The sequence below is a fragment of the Hyla sarda genome, chromosome 9 (genome assembly GCF_029499605.1).
Source record: "Hyla sarda isolate aHylSar1 chromosome 9, aHylSar1.hap1, whole genome shotgun sequence".
Taxonomy (NCBI): Eukaryota; Metazoa; Chordata; class Amphibia; order Anura; family Hylidae; genus Hyla; species Hyla sarda.
This window is the reverse complement of record NC_079197.1, coordinates 121,557,480-121,571,250: the sequence shown is the minus strand read 5'-3', so window position 1 is coordinate 121,571,250 and position 13,771 is coordinate 121,557,480. Positions and strand designations below refer to the sequence as shown.

Below are 13,771 nucleotides of genomic sequence, written 5' to 3'. Positions count from 1 at the left end.
CCGTTAAAATCAGTCCCCGGAGCATGTTCGCCCAGGACACCAGTGCTGCAGGGCAACAATGCAAACCAATGAGTCCCCATATATTTAATATTTGTACTAATGCTGTCCCAGTATAGTTTGAATATTTGTTTTGTATCATAATCTCAATACCTAATGAACAGACATTTCAAATAACAGCTACAGTATAATTTACAGTTTATTATCATAATGTATCTATACTTACATTATACCCTGTTATAGCAATCTGATGCATGGAGTCATTGACTGATTTTAATAGGTCCAGCATAGAAACCAAAGCTCCTTGGAGTTCTCGGGCTCCTTCCGAATTAATACTATACTTCAATAATTCCTGTAAACATACAATATGTTAACTAAGAGTAAGGCCATGTTCACACACCATAAAAACACCATGGTTTTCGCTTTGCTGCCATGTACAGACTTAAAAAAAATAATAATACATTTACGCCTGGAAAAATGGAGAATATTCATAATTATTTAATTATAGAGAGAGCAAAGACATCCCTGATCATCCCTATCTGTAAAGGCATCCCTGATCATCCCTATCTGTAAAGGCATCCCTGATCATCCCTATCTGTAAAGGCATCCCTGATCATCCCTATCTGTAAAGGCATCCCTGATCATCCCTATCTGTAAAGGCATCCCAGATCATCCCTATCTGTAAAGGCATCCAGGATCATCCCTATCTGTAAAGGCATCTATGATCATCCCTATCTGTAAAGGCATCCCTGATCATCCCTATCTGTAAAGGCATCCCTGATCATCCCTATCTGTAAAGGATATTTCTTATTATTCATAGATGTAAAGACATCCCTATCTGCAAAGACATCTCTGTTTGTAAAGACATCACTGATCATCCATATTAACAAAGACACCCTGGACCATCCCTAATCACAAATACATCTAAAATACATCCCTGATCATCCCTATCCATAAAGACTTCTCTGACCATCCCCATTTATAAAGACATCCCCAATAAATCAATGAAGAGATATTTTTAACAGTGTGTTGCATGGCTTTAGAGCACTGGGAAACACATCTTCCTACTGGCAGTAAAGGGGTAAAGTGCCTAATTTCAGGAGATAAAGATAGCACTGGTCAAGCATCTCACAGACCCCCTCTATGATCTACTGAAGGAATGTGTCACGGAAGTCTCCTCCTCCATGAAGATGAACATTACTGCTTGTCATGGATGGTCTTTGTTTATCAAAAGGAGATTTTTTGTACTCACTGTAAAATCTCTTTCTTGTATCTCAGCTGCAGACACATCCCCGTGTAATGAGGGCAGGTGGGGGAGGAACCACGCAGACCACTGTCTGACTTACTGGTATAGGGTCCACGCCAGGCCACTTCAGACATCGCACACTAGTAGTGGGGTACCGGAACTCTAACTACAGATACATCACCGTGTGATGAGTGACAGGCAGTAGTGGAGCCACGCAGACCACTGTCTGGTTTACTGGCATAGGGTCCATATAGTATACACCGGGTCATTCCTTCGGACACCTCGCACTACCAGTGGGGTACCGGAAGTCCAGCCACGCATACGGCAGCATTGAGATGAATGTCAGGCAGTAGAGGAAACCATGCTGACCATTTTTGCCCCTGAATGTAATAAGTCCAATCCATGTCCCTGCAGGGTCACTTCTGTGGAACCCTCACACTAGAGGTGGGGATCTGGAACTCCAGCTGCAGATGCAGCAGACGTGAGTGTAGAAGAGAACCATACAGATGACAGTCTGGCTTACTGGTATATGGACAATTGCACACGCAGGGTTATTCCTCCGGAAACCCCCTATTTATGGGGTACAGTGAAAAAAGGGAGCCGTAGGTGCGGCTACATAAGACAGGTGACCAGCGGTGGAGGAAACCACTTCAGATAGGTTTCCTAATGCCCTCCCGGGAATGAAAGACCACGTGGTGGACTTTGGCTCAGGGCAGGGAAGTAAGCCCAGGCATGGAGGAGGAGGACACCTTGGAGGGGCCCCTCAGGTTCCTCTAGAATTGGAATGGCACCAATTGAGGCTCCCCTATGGAGGGATGGGAATCAACCAAGAACGAGGCAAACATGACCTGGCAACAGTCAGCAGGGGAAACAGACATAACATGTATTCCCAGGATTATTTAAGGGAATATGCATCCTCGGTAATGACCCACCAGAGCAGGTCGCATAAGTTCTGTCTGAAGGGCTGACATGGAGAGACTGGAGGGATGCAGGCCAGAAAGTTGCCACCAGAGGGGGCTCATTGGTAAGCATAAAACCAAGAGCTGAGATTCAGTAAATGGCCAAAGGGGGGGGGGGGGTTGTGTGTAACACTTGATTTTATTATTTATGTTTTTTAACACACAGCTGCAACGCAGCCCATAAGGAGAGGAACAAACCGTGCCTATTACAGTGTCGGCTGGAGGAACCACTGACCCCTCAATGCCACACTGCAGGAGAGTAGAAGGAGGGTGGAGCTATGCCGACTCCCCCATGCCATAATGATGGCTGGCTGGGGAGGGAAAGAGTCTGTGGCCGCAGAAAGTGCAGGGAGCTGCCGCTAAAGCCGGCAGCTGACCTGAACAGAAGGGGCCGCCGAAACTCCCGAGCGTACTTAACGTACTTAACTAGAAAATAATAAAAAGAGACCAGGTCTGGGGAGCTCCCAGGCCTGTGTCTTGCCTCCTACTGACACTAGATCAAACTGATTACCTCACTTCCAGTGGGCAGGTATATCCTGCCAGGGAGGAGCCCAATTTTTTTCCTCGTGTCAGTGCCTCCTAGTGGCAAGAGCATATACCAATAGTATCGGTGTCCTCCCATGAAGAACGACTGAGAAATGAAATGAATAACAATATTAAATAGGTTTTAAATCTCAACTCTGGGATCTCTTGAATCCCTTCTTTGTTGTGGAAATCCACATGAACACATGGTTTGATTTTCCTGGCTTGCTTCTTAGGGGGTGGCCCCAAAGGAATAACAAGTTAGAATGCCTTAATGCCATTTTTTTCTAATTTAGTCAAATAATGTATTTTATGTAATACTATATATTTTTTTTATTTTTTTATTATCTTTGTGGTTTGTAGTAACACTTACTATTTTTTTTAGTAATACATGTGTAAACACTGTTTTCTTACTTACATCTTTTATCAAAGGGGATAAAAAGAGAGATTAAGAAAATATACAAACAATGCCTATTTATAAAGACATCCCTATTCTTACAAACATACATGATCATGCCTATTTATAAACATATCACTGATTATCCCTATCCATACAAAAATACATGATCATCTATATTTATAAACATATCACTGATCATACCTATCCATAAAGACATTCCTATTCATAAATATTTCCCTGATTATCTGTACTCATAAAGACATTACTGATCATCCCTATCCATGAAAAAATCCCTGATCATCCTTATCAATAAAGACATCACTGATCATACCTATCCATGAACACATCCCTGATCATCTCTATTCATAAAAATATTTCTGATCATCCCTATTCATAAAGACATACCTGATCATCCCTATCCATAAAGATATCTCTGATCCCCCCTATCCCTAAAGAAATCCTTGATCATCCCTATCTATAAAAACATCCCTAATCATCCCTATCCCTAAAGACATCCCTGATTATCCCTATCCATAAAGACATCCCTGATCATCCCTATCACTAAAGACATCCCTGATTATCCCTATCCATAAAGACATCCCTGATCATCCCTATCCATAAAGACATCCCTGATCAACCCTATCCCTAAAGAAATCCCTGATCATCCCTATCTATAAAAACATCCCTGATCATCCCTATCCATAAAGACATCCCTGATAATCCCTATTCATAAAACATCACTGACCATCGTTATTCATAAAGACATCCCGGATCATCCATATTTATAAAGACATCCCTGATCTTTTCCTACAGACCTCCGTGATCATTACCTTTAACAGCAGCTGGTATTTTGTTAGTCGTTGTATTGGCTTCAAAAGGTAAGAGTCCAAGGCAAGTTTGTGCTCCAGCTTCTTCTGGCATTCCTGCATCAATTAAGGTGAGAATGGTCAAATATAATAATTTTATTAACTGTATTTATGACATGAGATTGCAGAAAACAAAAATTATGCATATGAAATGCATGATAGGCTTACTAATATTGTACTAGGTCTAAGCAGTTTACCAGTTAATATGCCCATTGTGGATATTAGTAACCTCTAGTAACAATGGGCCTCGTTTACTAAGTTTAAACCAACCAGTTTTTGTTGGGTTATTTTGGTGCAGAGAGTCTGCGATATGTCTGCGCCAGTCTGCGCCAGTGTGCAACAGTCTGCGCCTGGAAAATCCAACAAACCCGACATTGCACTGTGAAAAGCCGAAAAAGGGGCGTGGTCTGTCGCAAAGGGAGCGTGGCCAGTCCAAAAGGGGGCGTGATTTCACAACCCGATCGATTTACTATTGAATTCACAGAAAATCCTGTGGGTAAATGGCTGGAAATTTCCACCTAGAAAAAGCTGGTCAGAAAATGTATCCGAGTTTTCCCGAATAGTAAATAGAGAGGAATCCTGCAAGTCTGAACCAACATTTCCCACTAGTAAAAACCCGACACTCTTACTAAATGAGGACCAATATCTACAAAATTACTTTTAAATTGGTTAATGGAATCAAATGAATAGTCTACCAACAATATGGCTGCATTTATTTTGTAAACTGGGACCTGTTTGATTATCATTGAGGAAAATGTAGTCATAGATACCTGAAAGAAAGCACTATCTGAAAACTGCCGCCAGAGGGAGTCTGACCGGGGCTTATTCTGACAATACTTTTCATACATCTGGAAATCTTCTCTCTGCACAAAAAGAGTTCAAAAGGCCTATAAAATTAACTACAAATTATAATAGATAGATAGATAGATGATACATTTTACTTTCGCCCCTCATATTGAACACATTGTATTCTTACCCTTTCTAAGAAGCAATATCCAACCCTTTCTGGAGCTCCAATGCAGCTTTCAAGGCTGAGAAGGAATACTCTGTTTAAAAAATCAAACACAAAATATAACAGATATTAAATTCTGAGGTTGTTATGAACTATTCAATTATTTTTCACTTTTTGTGCATCACATTCATATCTTACACCCTACCAAAGCCAGTATAACTCAAGCCATTTATTGGGATTTGAAAATATGGCTACCTTCTTCAAGAAACGGTGCCGCACCTGTCCATGGGCTGTGCCTGGTTTTGCAGTTCAGTTGCATTGAAGTAAATGGGTCTTAGCTGCAATACCACACATGTGGAGATACGTGGCACTATTTATGAAAGCAAGCCACCATGCTTATCTGACTCTGTATGACCCATTGAAGGTCCCTCTGTTTACAAATTCCTTAGTAAAATAATTTATCAGAACAAAGGATGAGGAAAAAAAAAAGTGTGGACACTTTTACACAATGGAGCAAAGTTAACCAAACCTGTCAGTTTCAGGACTGGCAGACTGCCTTACTGTATGTGTATGAGGGTGTGGCGATGTAAAATGTTGCATAAAAGAATGTTTGGGCATTTGACATTTTAACACAATTTCTTTTGTTTACAAGAAAGATAAGCTGCCGTCAAAGGTGTCTGGAAGTGGCTCTCCACTCTCCCCAATGAGAACACATGCACACTGTTCCAGCCAAAAATGTATATGTAAAGGTAGGATTGGAAAAATAGCTGATGGCCAAACAAGTGTATGGCCAACAGCTTTTGAAGGTCTATGACCAACTTAAATTGTTATTATTTCACACTTACTGAGCATCCTGAATGGGGTAAATCACACTTTATCTACAATGTAAAGAATAAGGACTTCTTGTCTGACTTCTCAAACTCATAATCAGAGTTGAGTGAACTTACAGTAAATTGATTTGTAACGATCCTCTTGGCTTGGCACGAAATCCACATTTGGTGGAGAAAAAAAAAGCCCCATTCATTTCAATGGACTTCTGCAGCTGAATTCCGCAAAAAAATATGACAAGACATGACTTCTATTTTTGCGGAATGTGGGATTCTTAATTTTAGCTGCGGAACATCTGCAGCGAAAATTTTGCTGTGTGAATGGGACTGCGGAATTTCACTGAAGTTAGTACGGCTATAAACACATGCAGAAATTCCATGCGGATTTCCATGCAGAAATCCATGCCAAAATTCTGGTGTGTGAACATAGCCTTACTGTATACAGATTACTGGGTGGCCGATGACAATACTGGTACAGGACATAATAGTGTTATGATCTGAAAAAAGGAGGCCAGGAGAAACCCTTAGATTTATACATGGTGGGACCAAATGGCATGAATGGGTTTATAGGTTGGTGGATTGGATTGTCTAAGGGCAAAAACAGAATGTACTGATAACCTGGATAGTAAACATTTGAGCTGATCAGTAATTTCTACCATGAATCACAACCAATGACTATAGCATGATATAAAAGGTCTACCATTGTAGCAAGTGTAATTTTAAATATACAATTGTTAAAACAATCTTACTTGTTGTGAAATTCATATATCTCTGGCATATTTCCAAAAAGAATATTTTTTGTGTTCCTCAATGTTGAAGGCAAGAAATGGGACATTTCTGGATTTTCCATCTCAGCTCTGTATCCCTTAAGGAAGAAACAAGATATTTTAATGAGATTAAAGAAATATGTTTCTGTAGCCTGATACCTATGCAAATATGTTGACTGTGGCATAACAGAAAACTTATAAAATATATATGGTATCTTCAAATTGGGCCATCACCCAGGGAAAAATGCCATGCTATTATCCAACACAGTCATTATCCATTGACAAATAACAGCATAGGCCACAGTGGCACCACAATACCAGCACCCACTGTATGCTCTAACAGTGCCAGAAAGCCAGTGGACCCAACAACACTACAGCCTCCAAAATAGTACCAGCAAACTACAGGTTACATACCAATAAAATAGTGTAAAGCTCTTCCACATAAATCCTTTCAGTTTCCAGTAGCTCATGGATGACGTGTCTGAAATAAAGCAAAATGAAATATATGTAGAATAAGGGCAGAAGTATAAAGGTTTCTATGATCTTATCAAATTATATATTTTAAAAAGTAGAAATTCCATTGTAGTGCATTGGATATGTCCACAGACCTCATTGGACATCAAAACAAAAACGAACTGGGGCTCCTCTCTTGGCTTTTTATGGATTTATGTTTAATAATGCACGTCTGCTCATCAGACTTTAAGGAGTTAAACTTATTCCTTGAAAAGCCATGCTTTGCTTTACCAGAGCTGTGAGATATATATGTGGACCTGGATCTGTACTTAGAAATATTTAAAGAGTCAGTAGACATTGGACCTCATTAACTATACTAAATCGGCCCTGTTGTTATTGGGCTTTTTGGAAGAAGATGGACTGAAAAGAACACACAAACATCAACTTAAAGGGGTACTCCACCCCTAGCATCTTATTCCCTATCCAAAGGAGCCCTCATATTGCCCCATATATGGAAAAATGAGAAAGTTATAGGTGGTCACAATAGGGCAATTTCAAATATACTAATTTTGTTAAAATGGTTTGAGATTTTTTTTATGCGGTACAATTATAGAAAAGCATATAACATGGGTATCATTGTAATCGTATTGACCCACAGAATAAAGAAAGTGTACAGCGTGAAAATAAAACCTTCCAAAATTTTCTAAATTGCGGTTTTCTTTTCAATTTTCCCACATAAATAATATTTGTTTGGGTTGTGCCGTACATTTTATGGTAAAATAAGTGATGTTATTACAAAGTACAATTGGTGATCCAAGAAACAAGCCCTCATATGGGTCTGTGGATGGAAATATAAGAGAGTTATGATTTTTAGAAGGCGAGGAGGAAAAAATGAAAATGCAAAAATAAAATTGGTCTGGTCCTTAAGGCCAAAATGGGCCTGGTCCTTAAGGGGTTAATACCTCTTTGAGCATCACTTCTTTTCTTCCTATTTTTACTTGATAAAGTATCAAATTGGGATATGTACCAAAATTTTAACGTGATTTGCTAAATAAAATTCTTCATAGAAAAGCTAAGCAAACAGTTACCCTTTAAGTATATCCAAACTGTCTTCACTTTCTGATATAAAAAATTGCAATGAGTTTCTTTTCTCTTGATAGTCATGCATCACTTCAATCTGAAACAAGAAGAAATATCAACAAAAATAAAGAAACAGTAAATTATTGCCTGCACTTACAATATCAATGTACGCAAAAATTACCACAATAGGTGACCTTGCAACCTACATGATTAAGTTCTAACATATATATATATATATATATATATATATATATATATATATATATAGTAGAAAAAGGTAGCACTCCTAAGGAAGCATGCATGGGTGCCTCCAGCTGTTAATCCTGGTTAGGGATTCAAACTGTATACTTGAAGAAAAGTCGGAGGGGCACTCCAATTGGTGAAAAAAAGTGGTTTATTCACTCCCAAAAAGGCCTTTTTGGGAGTGAATAGACATCACTTTTGTTACCAATTGGAGTGCCCCCCCCCCCCCCCCCCCCGACTTTTCTTCAAGTATACATATATATATATATATATATATATATATATATATCTCTCAAAGAAAATGGGAAAGGAGCACATCAAGTCCACAAGAAGGGTGGTGCATGCAGCAGGGTAGCACCAGTCCAAGGCACAATATACATTCAAAAAAGAACAGTAGCTGCAGCACTCAAATCTTCAAATCTTCATTCTAGTGGTAGCATGAGATGGAGTCTACAACCCACACAAGTGGCTCAGGTAGTGCAGCTCATCCAGGATCGCACATCAATGCGAGCTGTGGCAAGAAGGTTTGCCGTGTCTGTCAGCATAGTGTCCAGCGAATGGAGGCACTACCAGGAGACAGGCCAGTACATCAGGAGATGTGGAGGAGACCGTAGGAGGGCAACAACTCTGCAACAGGACTGCTACCTCCACCTTTGTGCAAGGAGGAGTAGGAGGAGCACTGCCAGAGCCCGGCAAAATGACCTCCAACAGGCCACTAATGTGCATGTGTCCACTCAAAGGGTCAGAAACAGACTCCATGAGAGCGGTATGAGGGCCCGACGTCCACAGGTGGGGTTGTGCTTACAGCCCAAGACCGTGCAGGACGTTTGGCACCAAGATCGGCAAATTCACCACTGGTGCCCTGTGCTCTTCACAGATGAAAGCAGGTTCACATTGAGCACATGTGAAAGACATGACAGAGTCTGGAGACGCAGTGGAGAACATTCTGCTGCCTGCAACATCCTCCAGCATGACCGATTTGGCGGTGGGTCAGCAATTGTGTGGGGTGGCATTTCTTTGGGGGGCCACACAGCCCTCCATGTGCTTGCCAAAGCTAGCCTGACTGCTATTAGGTACCGAGATGAGATCCTCAGACCCCTTGAGAGACCATATGCTGGTGCGGTTGGCCCAGGGTTCCTCCTAATGCAAGACAATGCTAGAATTCATGTGGCTGGAGTGTGTCAGCAGTTCCTGCAAGAGGAAGGCATTGATGCTATGGACTGGCCCGCTTCCCAAGACCTGAATCCGATTGAGCACATCTGGAACGTCATGTCTCGCTCCATCCAGGTCTGGGAGGACATTACTCAGGAGACCATCCGCCACCTCATCAGGAGCATGTCCAGGCATTGTAGAGAGGTCATACGGGCACGTGGAGGCCACACACACTACTGAACCTCATTTTTTTCTTGTTTTAAGGACATTACATAAAGTTGGATCAGCCTGTAGTGTGGTTTTCCACTTTGATTTTGAGTGTGACTCCATATCCAGACCTCCATGGGTTGATAAATTTGATTTCCATTGATAATTTTTGTGTGATTTTGTTGTCAGCACATTCAACTATGTAACGACTAAAGTATTTCATACGATTAGTTCATTCATTCAGATCTAGGATGTGTTATCTTAGTGTTCCCTTTATTTTTTTGAGCAGTGTATACTGTATTGCTGACTATGTATAGTAGGTGGATGCAGTAAATACTTATTTCCTTCCTCCTTTGAGAAAAGAGGGTTAGGGTAAGATGGTCCAAGTCTTACATATGCATTTGGGTACCTAGGCCTCTGCAAACACCCTGATCCATAATGTACCTTATATAAAAAGTGAAAGTTGTATATTTTCTTTTAAAATCATTTTTGTGGTATTTTTAAAATGTGCATTGGCCTTCATATTTTCCAGAGAATTCTTTTACTTATATATCCACCAGATTATATGGAAAGTTACAGAATCAGATTGCCAATATGAGTCTAATCATACTGTACATGGAGATACAAGACCTCCACATATTCTGCATTATTTCAATTACCTTTAACAGTGTTTTCCACATAGAGTGTCTCCAGCTGGTGCAAAACTACAACTCCCAGCATGCCCGGACAGCCGAAGGCTGTCCGGGCATGCTGGGAGTTGTAGTTTTGCAACAGCTGGAGACACACTGTGTGGAAAGCACTGACCTATAACATACCCTGGAGTTATAATAATGATTCAACAAGATCCTGCCGAAAATGTTGTGTCAGCACTAAAAGAGTGGATGTGATAGATTATCCTCCTTGTTTTTCTGTTCTCATAAACTTTGATGTATAGGTTCAATAATAGAAAATGTATATGATTTTCCAATATTTATGTGTATCTAAAGACACCTATTCACAGCAATTATTTTTAAGGTAAGTATCTTTTTAAGGGCTTTAAAGAATCATGAAAAATAAATAAGGACATTAGATGGAACTGTCAACAAAAAACAAGACTACCAAGTACAGTATTCTCTGCCAAGGTATTATCAAATTAGAAAAATACATTAGACAATTTAACCCCCTCCACATAGCTCTATGGGAGAGCCATTCGGCAATCTCTGGCTCTCCCATAGAGCTATATAGAGGGGGCGTGGCGGCCCCCACTTCGGGCAGGGGTCATGACGCGCCGCTGTGAAGGAGAGGCGGGGCTCCAAAGAGGAGATTGCGGGGGGCCCCAGCGCTCTGACCCCGAGATCTAAAACTTATCCCCTATCCAATGTTTTCTTAAATGATAATTCTTTTTTAAAGGGATACTCCAGTGAATGTTTTTTTTTTTTAAATCAACTGGTGCCAGAAAGTTAAACAGATTTGTAAATTACTTCTATTAAAAAATCTTAATCCTTCCAGTACTTTTTAGGGGCTGTATACTACAGAGCAAATGGTTTTCTTTTTTGATTTTTCTTCTGTCTGACCACAGTGCTCTCTGCTGACACCTCTGTCCATTTTAGGAACTGTGCATAGAAGCATATGTTAGCTATGGGGATTTTCTTCTGATTTGGACAGTTCCTAAAATGGACAGCAGAGGTCAGCAGAGAGCACTGTGGTTGTGACAGAAGAGAAATCCAAAAAGAGAACCATTTCCTCTGTAGTATACAGCCCCTAAAAAGTACTGGAAGGATTAAAATTTCTAATAGAAGTAATTCACAAATCTGTTTAACTTTCTGGCACCAGCTGATTTAAAAGAAAATGTTTTCCACGGGAGTACCCCTTTAAATCTGTCATAATGGAACATGACAACTACTATATACTTCATAAGCTATAACAGAAAATATGAGTTTCAGGCCTAGTGCTTTGTGATGTTCCCCATGAATTCTATGAATTACTGTTTAAAGGGGAACTCCGGTACTAGACATCTTATCCCCTATCCTGTCTGATCACGATCTCAAGCCCAGCAACACGGCATTATGAACATTTATATTCAGAACGCCAGCTGTGCTAGGCTTCGGAATGGCCGTGGTCGATGCGCCCCCTCCATTCATGTCTATGGGAGAGACATAGAAACAGCGTCCGTGTGGCAGGATCCCCCGCGATCAGACACTTATCCCTTATTGTGTGAATAGGGGATAAGATGTCTAGTACCGGAGTTTCCTCTTTTAAGGGAATCTGTTATAACATTTACCTCCATAAAGAAATGGGAGTCTTGAATAAAGTAGTTGAAACTTTCCCATGTTTGTTGAGATAATATGTCATATTTAAAAATAAAATATATGTTCTTGTCACTTGTAACTTCTCCTAGTTTGTATTAGCAATTGGTGTCATCTGATCACTTAAAGGGTTACTCCGCTCCCCAGTGTCTGGAACATTGAGTTCCGAACGCTGTGTGCGGGCTTCCGTGTTCACGCCCACCCCCTCGTGATGTCATGGCCTGCCCCCCTCAATGAAAGTCTATGGGAAGGGTAGTGAGGGCCATCACGCCCCCTCCCATAGACTTGCATTGAGGGGGCGCGACGTGACATCACATGAAGGGACGTGACGTCACAAGACGGGGCGGGCGTAAACACGGAAGCCTGCGCACGGAACTCAATATTCCGGATGCTGGGTAGCGGAGTTACCCTTTAAATGATTCATTGGCATATGGAGAATGACAATCATTTTTTCAGGTATGCTTAGATCACAGCAACCATGAGAAGTCTGAACTGCTTTACCCATGACCAATATAGAGGTGTTAAGACTTTATAGCGGTTGAGTTTGTTGACCTACTCCCTTTAAATATTCGAGTAATAATGTTTAATAATGTTTAAAATCAAATAATAAAAGAGGAATTCTGGGTTCCAGAATTTTTTATATATGTTGCTGGGGCCACAAAAATAATTAAAAATAACCTTACTTACCTAACTCCCTTGGGACCCCTTTATGAAGACTTCTGTTTCCCCAGTAAACTCCTGGTTGGCAATTAGATGACTCATGGAGTGATGGGCCCCTCTGCCAATCACCAGTTGCTGTGGAGTAGCGCCTCAGCCAGTTATTGGCCAAGCAGGCCGTCCCTGCCAAGAAGGGTATTTCTCAGAAGTAGTATATAGAGCATTCAGTGGAGAACCGGAAGACTTCACAGGAAGATCCCCAAAGGGGGCGGGATAGGTAAGTATGTGTTCTTTTTAATTGTTATTGTGGCCCCAGCAAGAAATAAAACATTTCTGGACAGCTGAATACTCTTTTAAAGTATTTATAATGTAACTAACCAATCCAATATATGTATTGAATATCAACAGAGTTTATAAGGTATAGAGTATAAGTAGAAAAACTTTATGGAGCCTAAGTTAAAATGATTTACCAGGGGATCAGGGACAGGCACACGTGGTGAGCAAAGGACTTCCTTTTGGCACTCTCCTTCTTACAGGAGTATTCCAGTGAAAAACTTTTTTTTTTTCAATATCAACTGGCTCCAGAAAGTTAAACAGATTTGTAAATGACTTCTATTAAAAATTTTTAATCCTACAGTACGTATCAGCTGCTGAAGTTGAGTTGTTCTTTTCTGTCTGACCACAGTGCTCTCTGCTGACACCTCTGTCTGTCTAAGGAACTCTCCAGAGTAGGAGCAAATAACCATAGCAAATCTCTCCTGCTCTGAACAGTTCCTGACATCGATAGAGATGTCAGCAGAGAGCACTGTGATCAGACAGAAAAGATCAACTCAACTTCAGCAGCTGATACATATTGGAAGGATTTGTATTTTTTAATAGAATTCATTTACAAATCTGTTTAACTTTCTGGCACCGGTTGATTTAAAAAAAAAAAAAGTTTTCCACCGGAGAACCCCTTTAACTTTCTTGGACCGTTTGATTTAACCCCTTAAGGACTGAGCCCTTTTTCACCTTAAGGACGCAGCCCTTTTTTGCAAATCTGACCACTATCACTTTATGCATTAATAACTCTGGGATGCTTTTATCGATTATTCTGATTTCGAGACTGTTTTTTTGTGACATATTCTACTTTAACACAGTGGCAAATTTTTGTTGTTA

At 40.5% G+C, this 13,771-nt stretch overlaps 1 protein-coding gene across 2 annotated transcripts in view; it reads right to left on the bottom strand.

Moving 5' to 3' along the window:
- MCF2 (MCF.2 cell line derived transforming sequence) overlaps window positions 1-13,771 on the bottom strand; it is a 154,321-nt gene that overhangs the window by 17,267 nt on the left and 123,283 nt on the right. For both annotated transcript variants that reach the window (XM_056538222.1, XM_056538223.1), the window contains 7 exons: window positions 8,078-8,166; window positions 6,951-7,017; window positions 6,519-6,634; window positions 4,967-5,036; window positions 4,761-4,853; window positions 3,955-4,047; window positions 224-349 (listed from right to left, as the gene is read on the bottom strand). In XM_056538222.1, coding sequence (XP_056394197.1) covers window positions 224-349; window positions 3,955-4,047; window positions 4,761-4,853; window positions 4,967-5,036; window positions 6,519-6,634; window positions 6,951-7,017; window positions 8,078-8,166 — 654 coding nt within the window. The remainder of the gene's footprint in view (window positions 1-223; window positions 350-3,954; window positions 4,048-4,760; window positions 4,854-4,966; window positions 5,037-6,518; window positions 6,635-6,950; window positions 7,018-8,077; window positions 8,167-13,771) is intronic.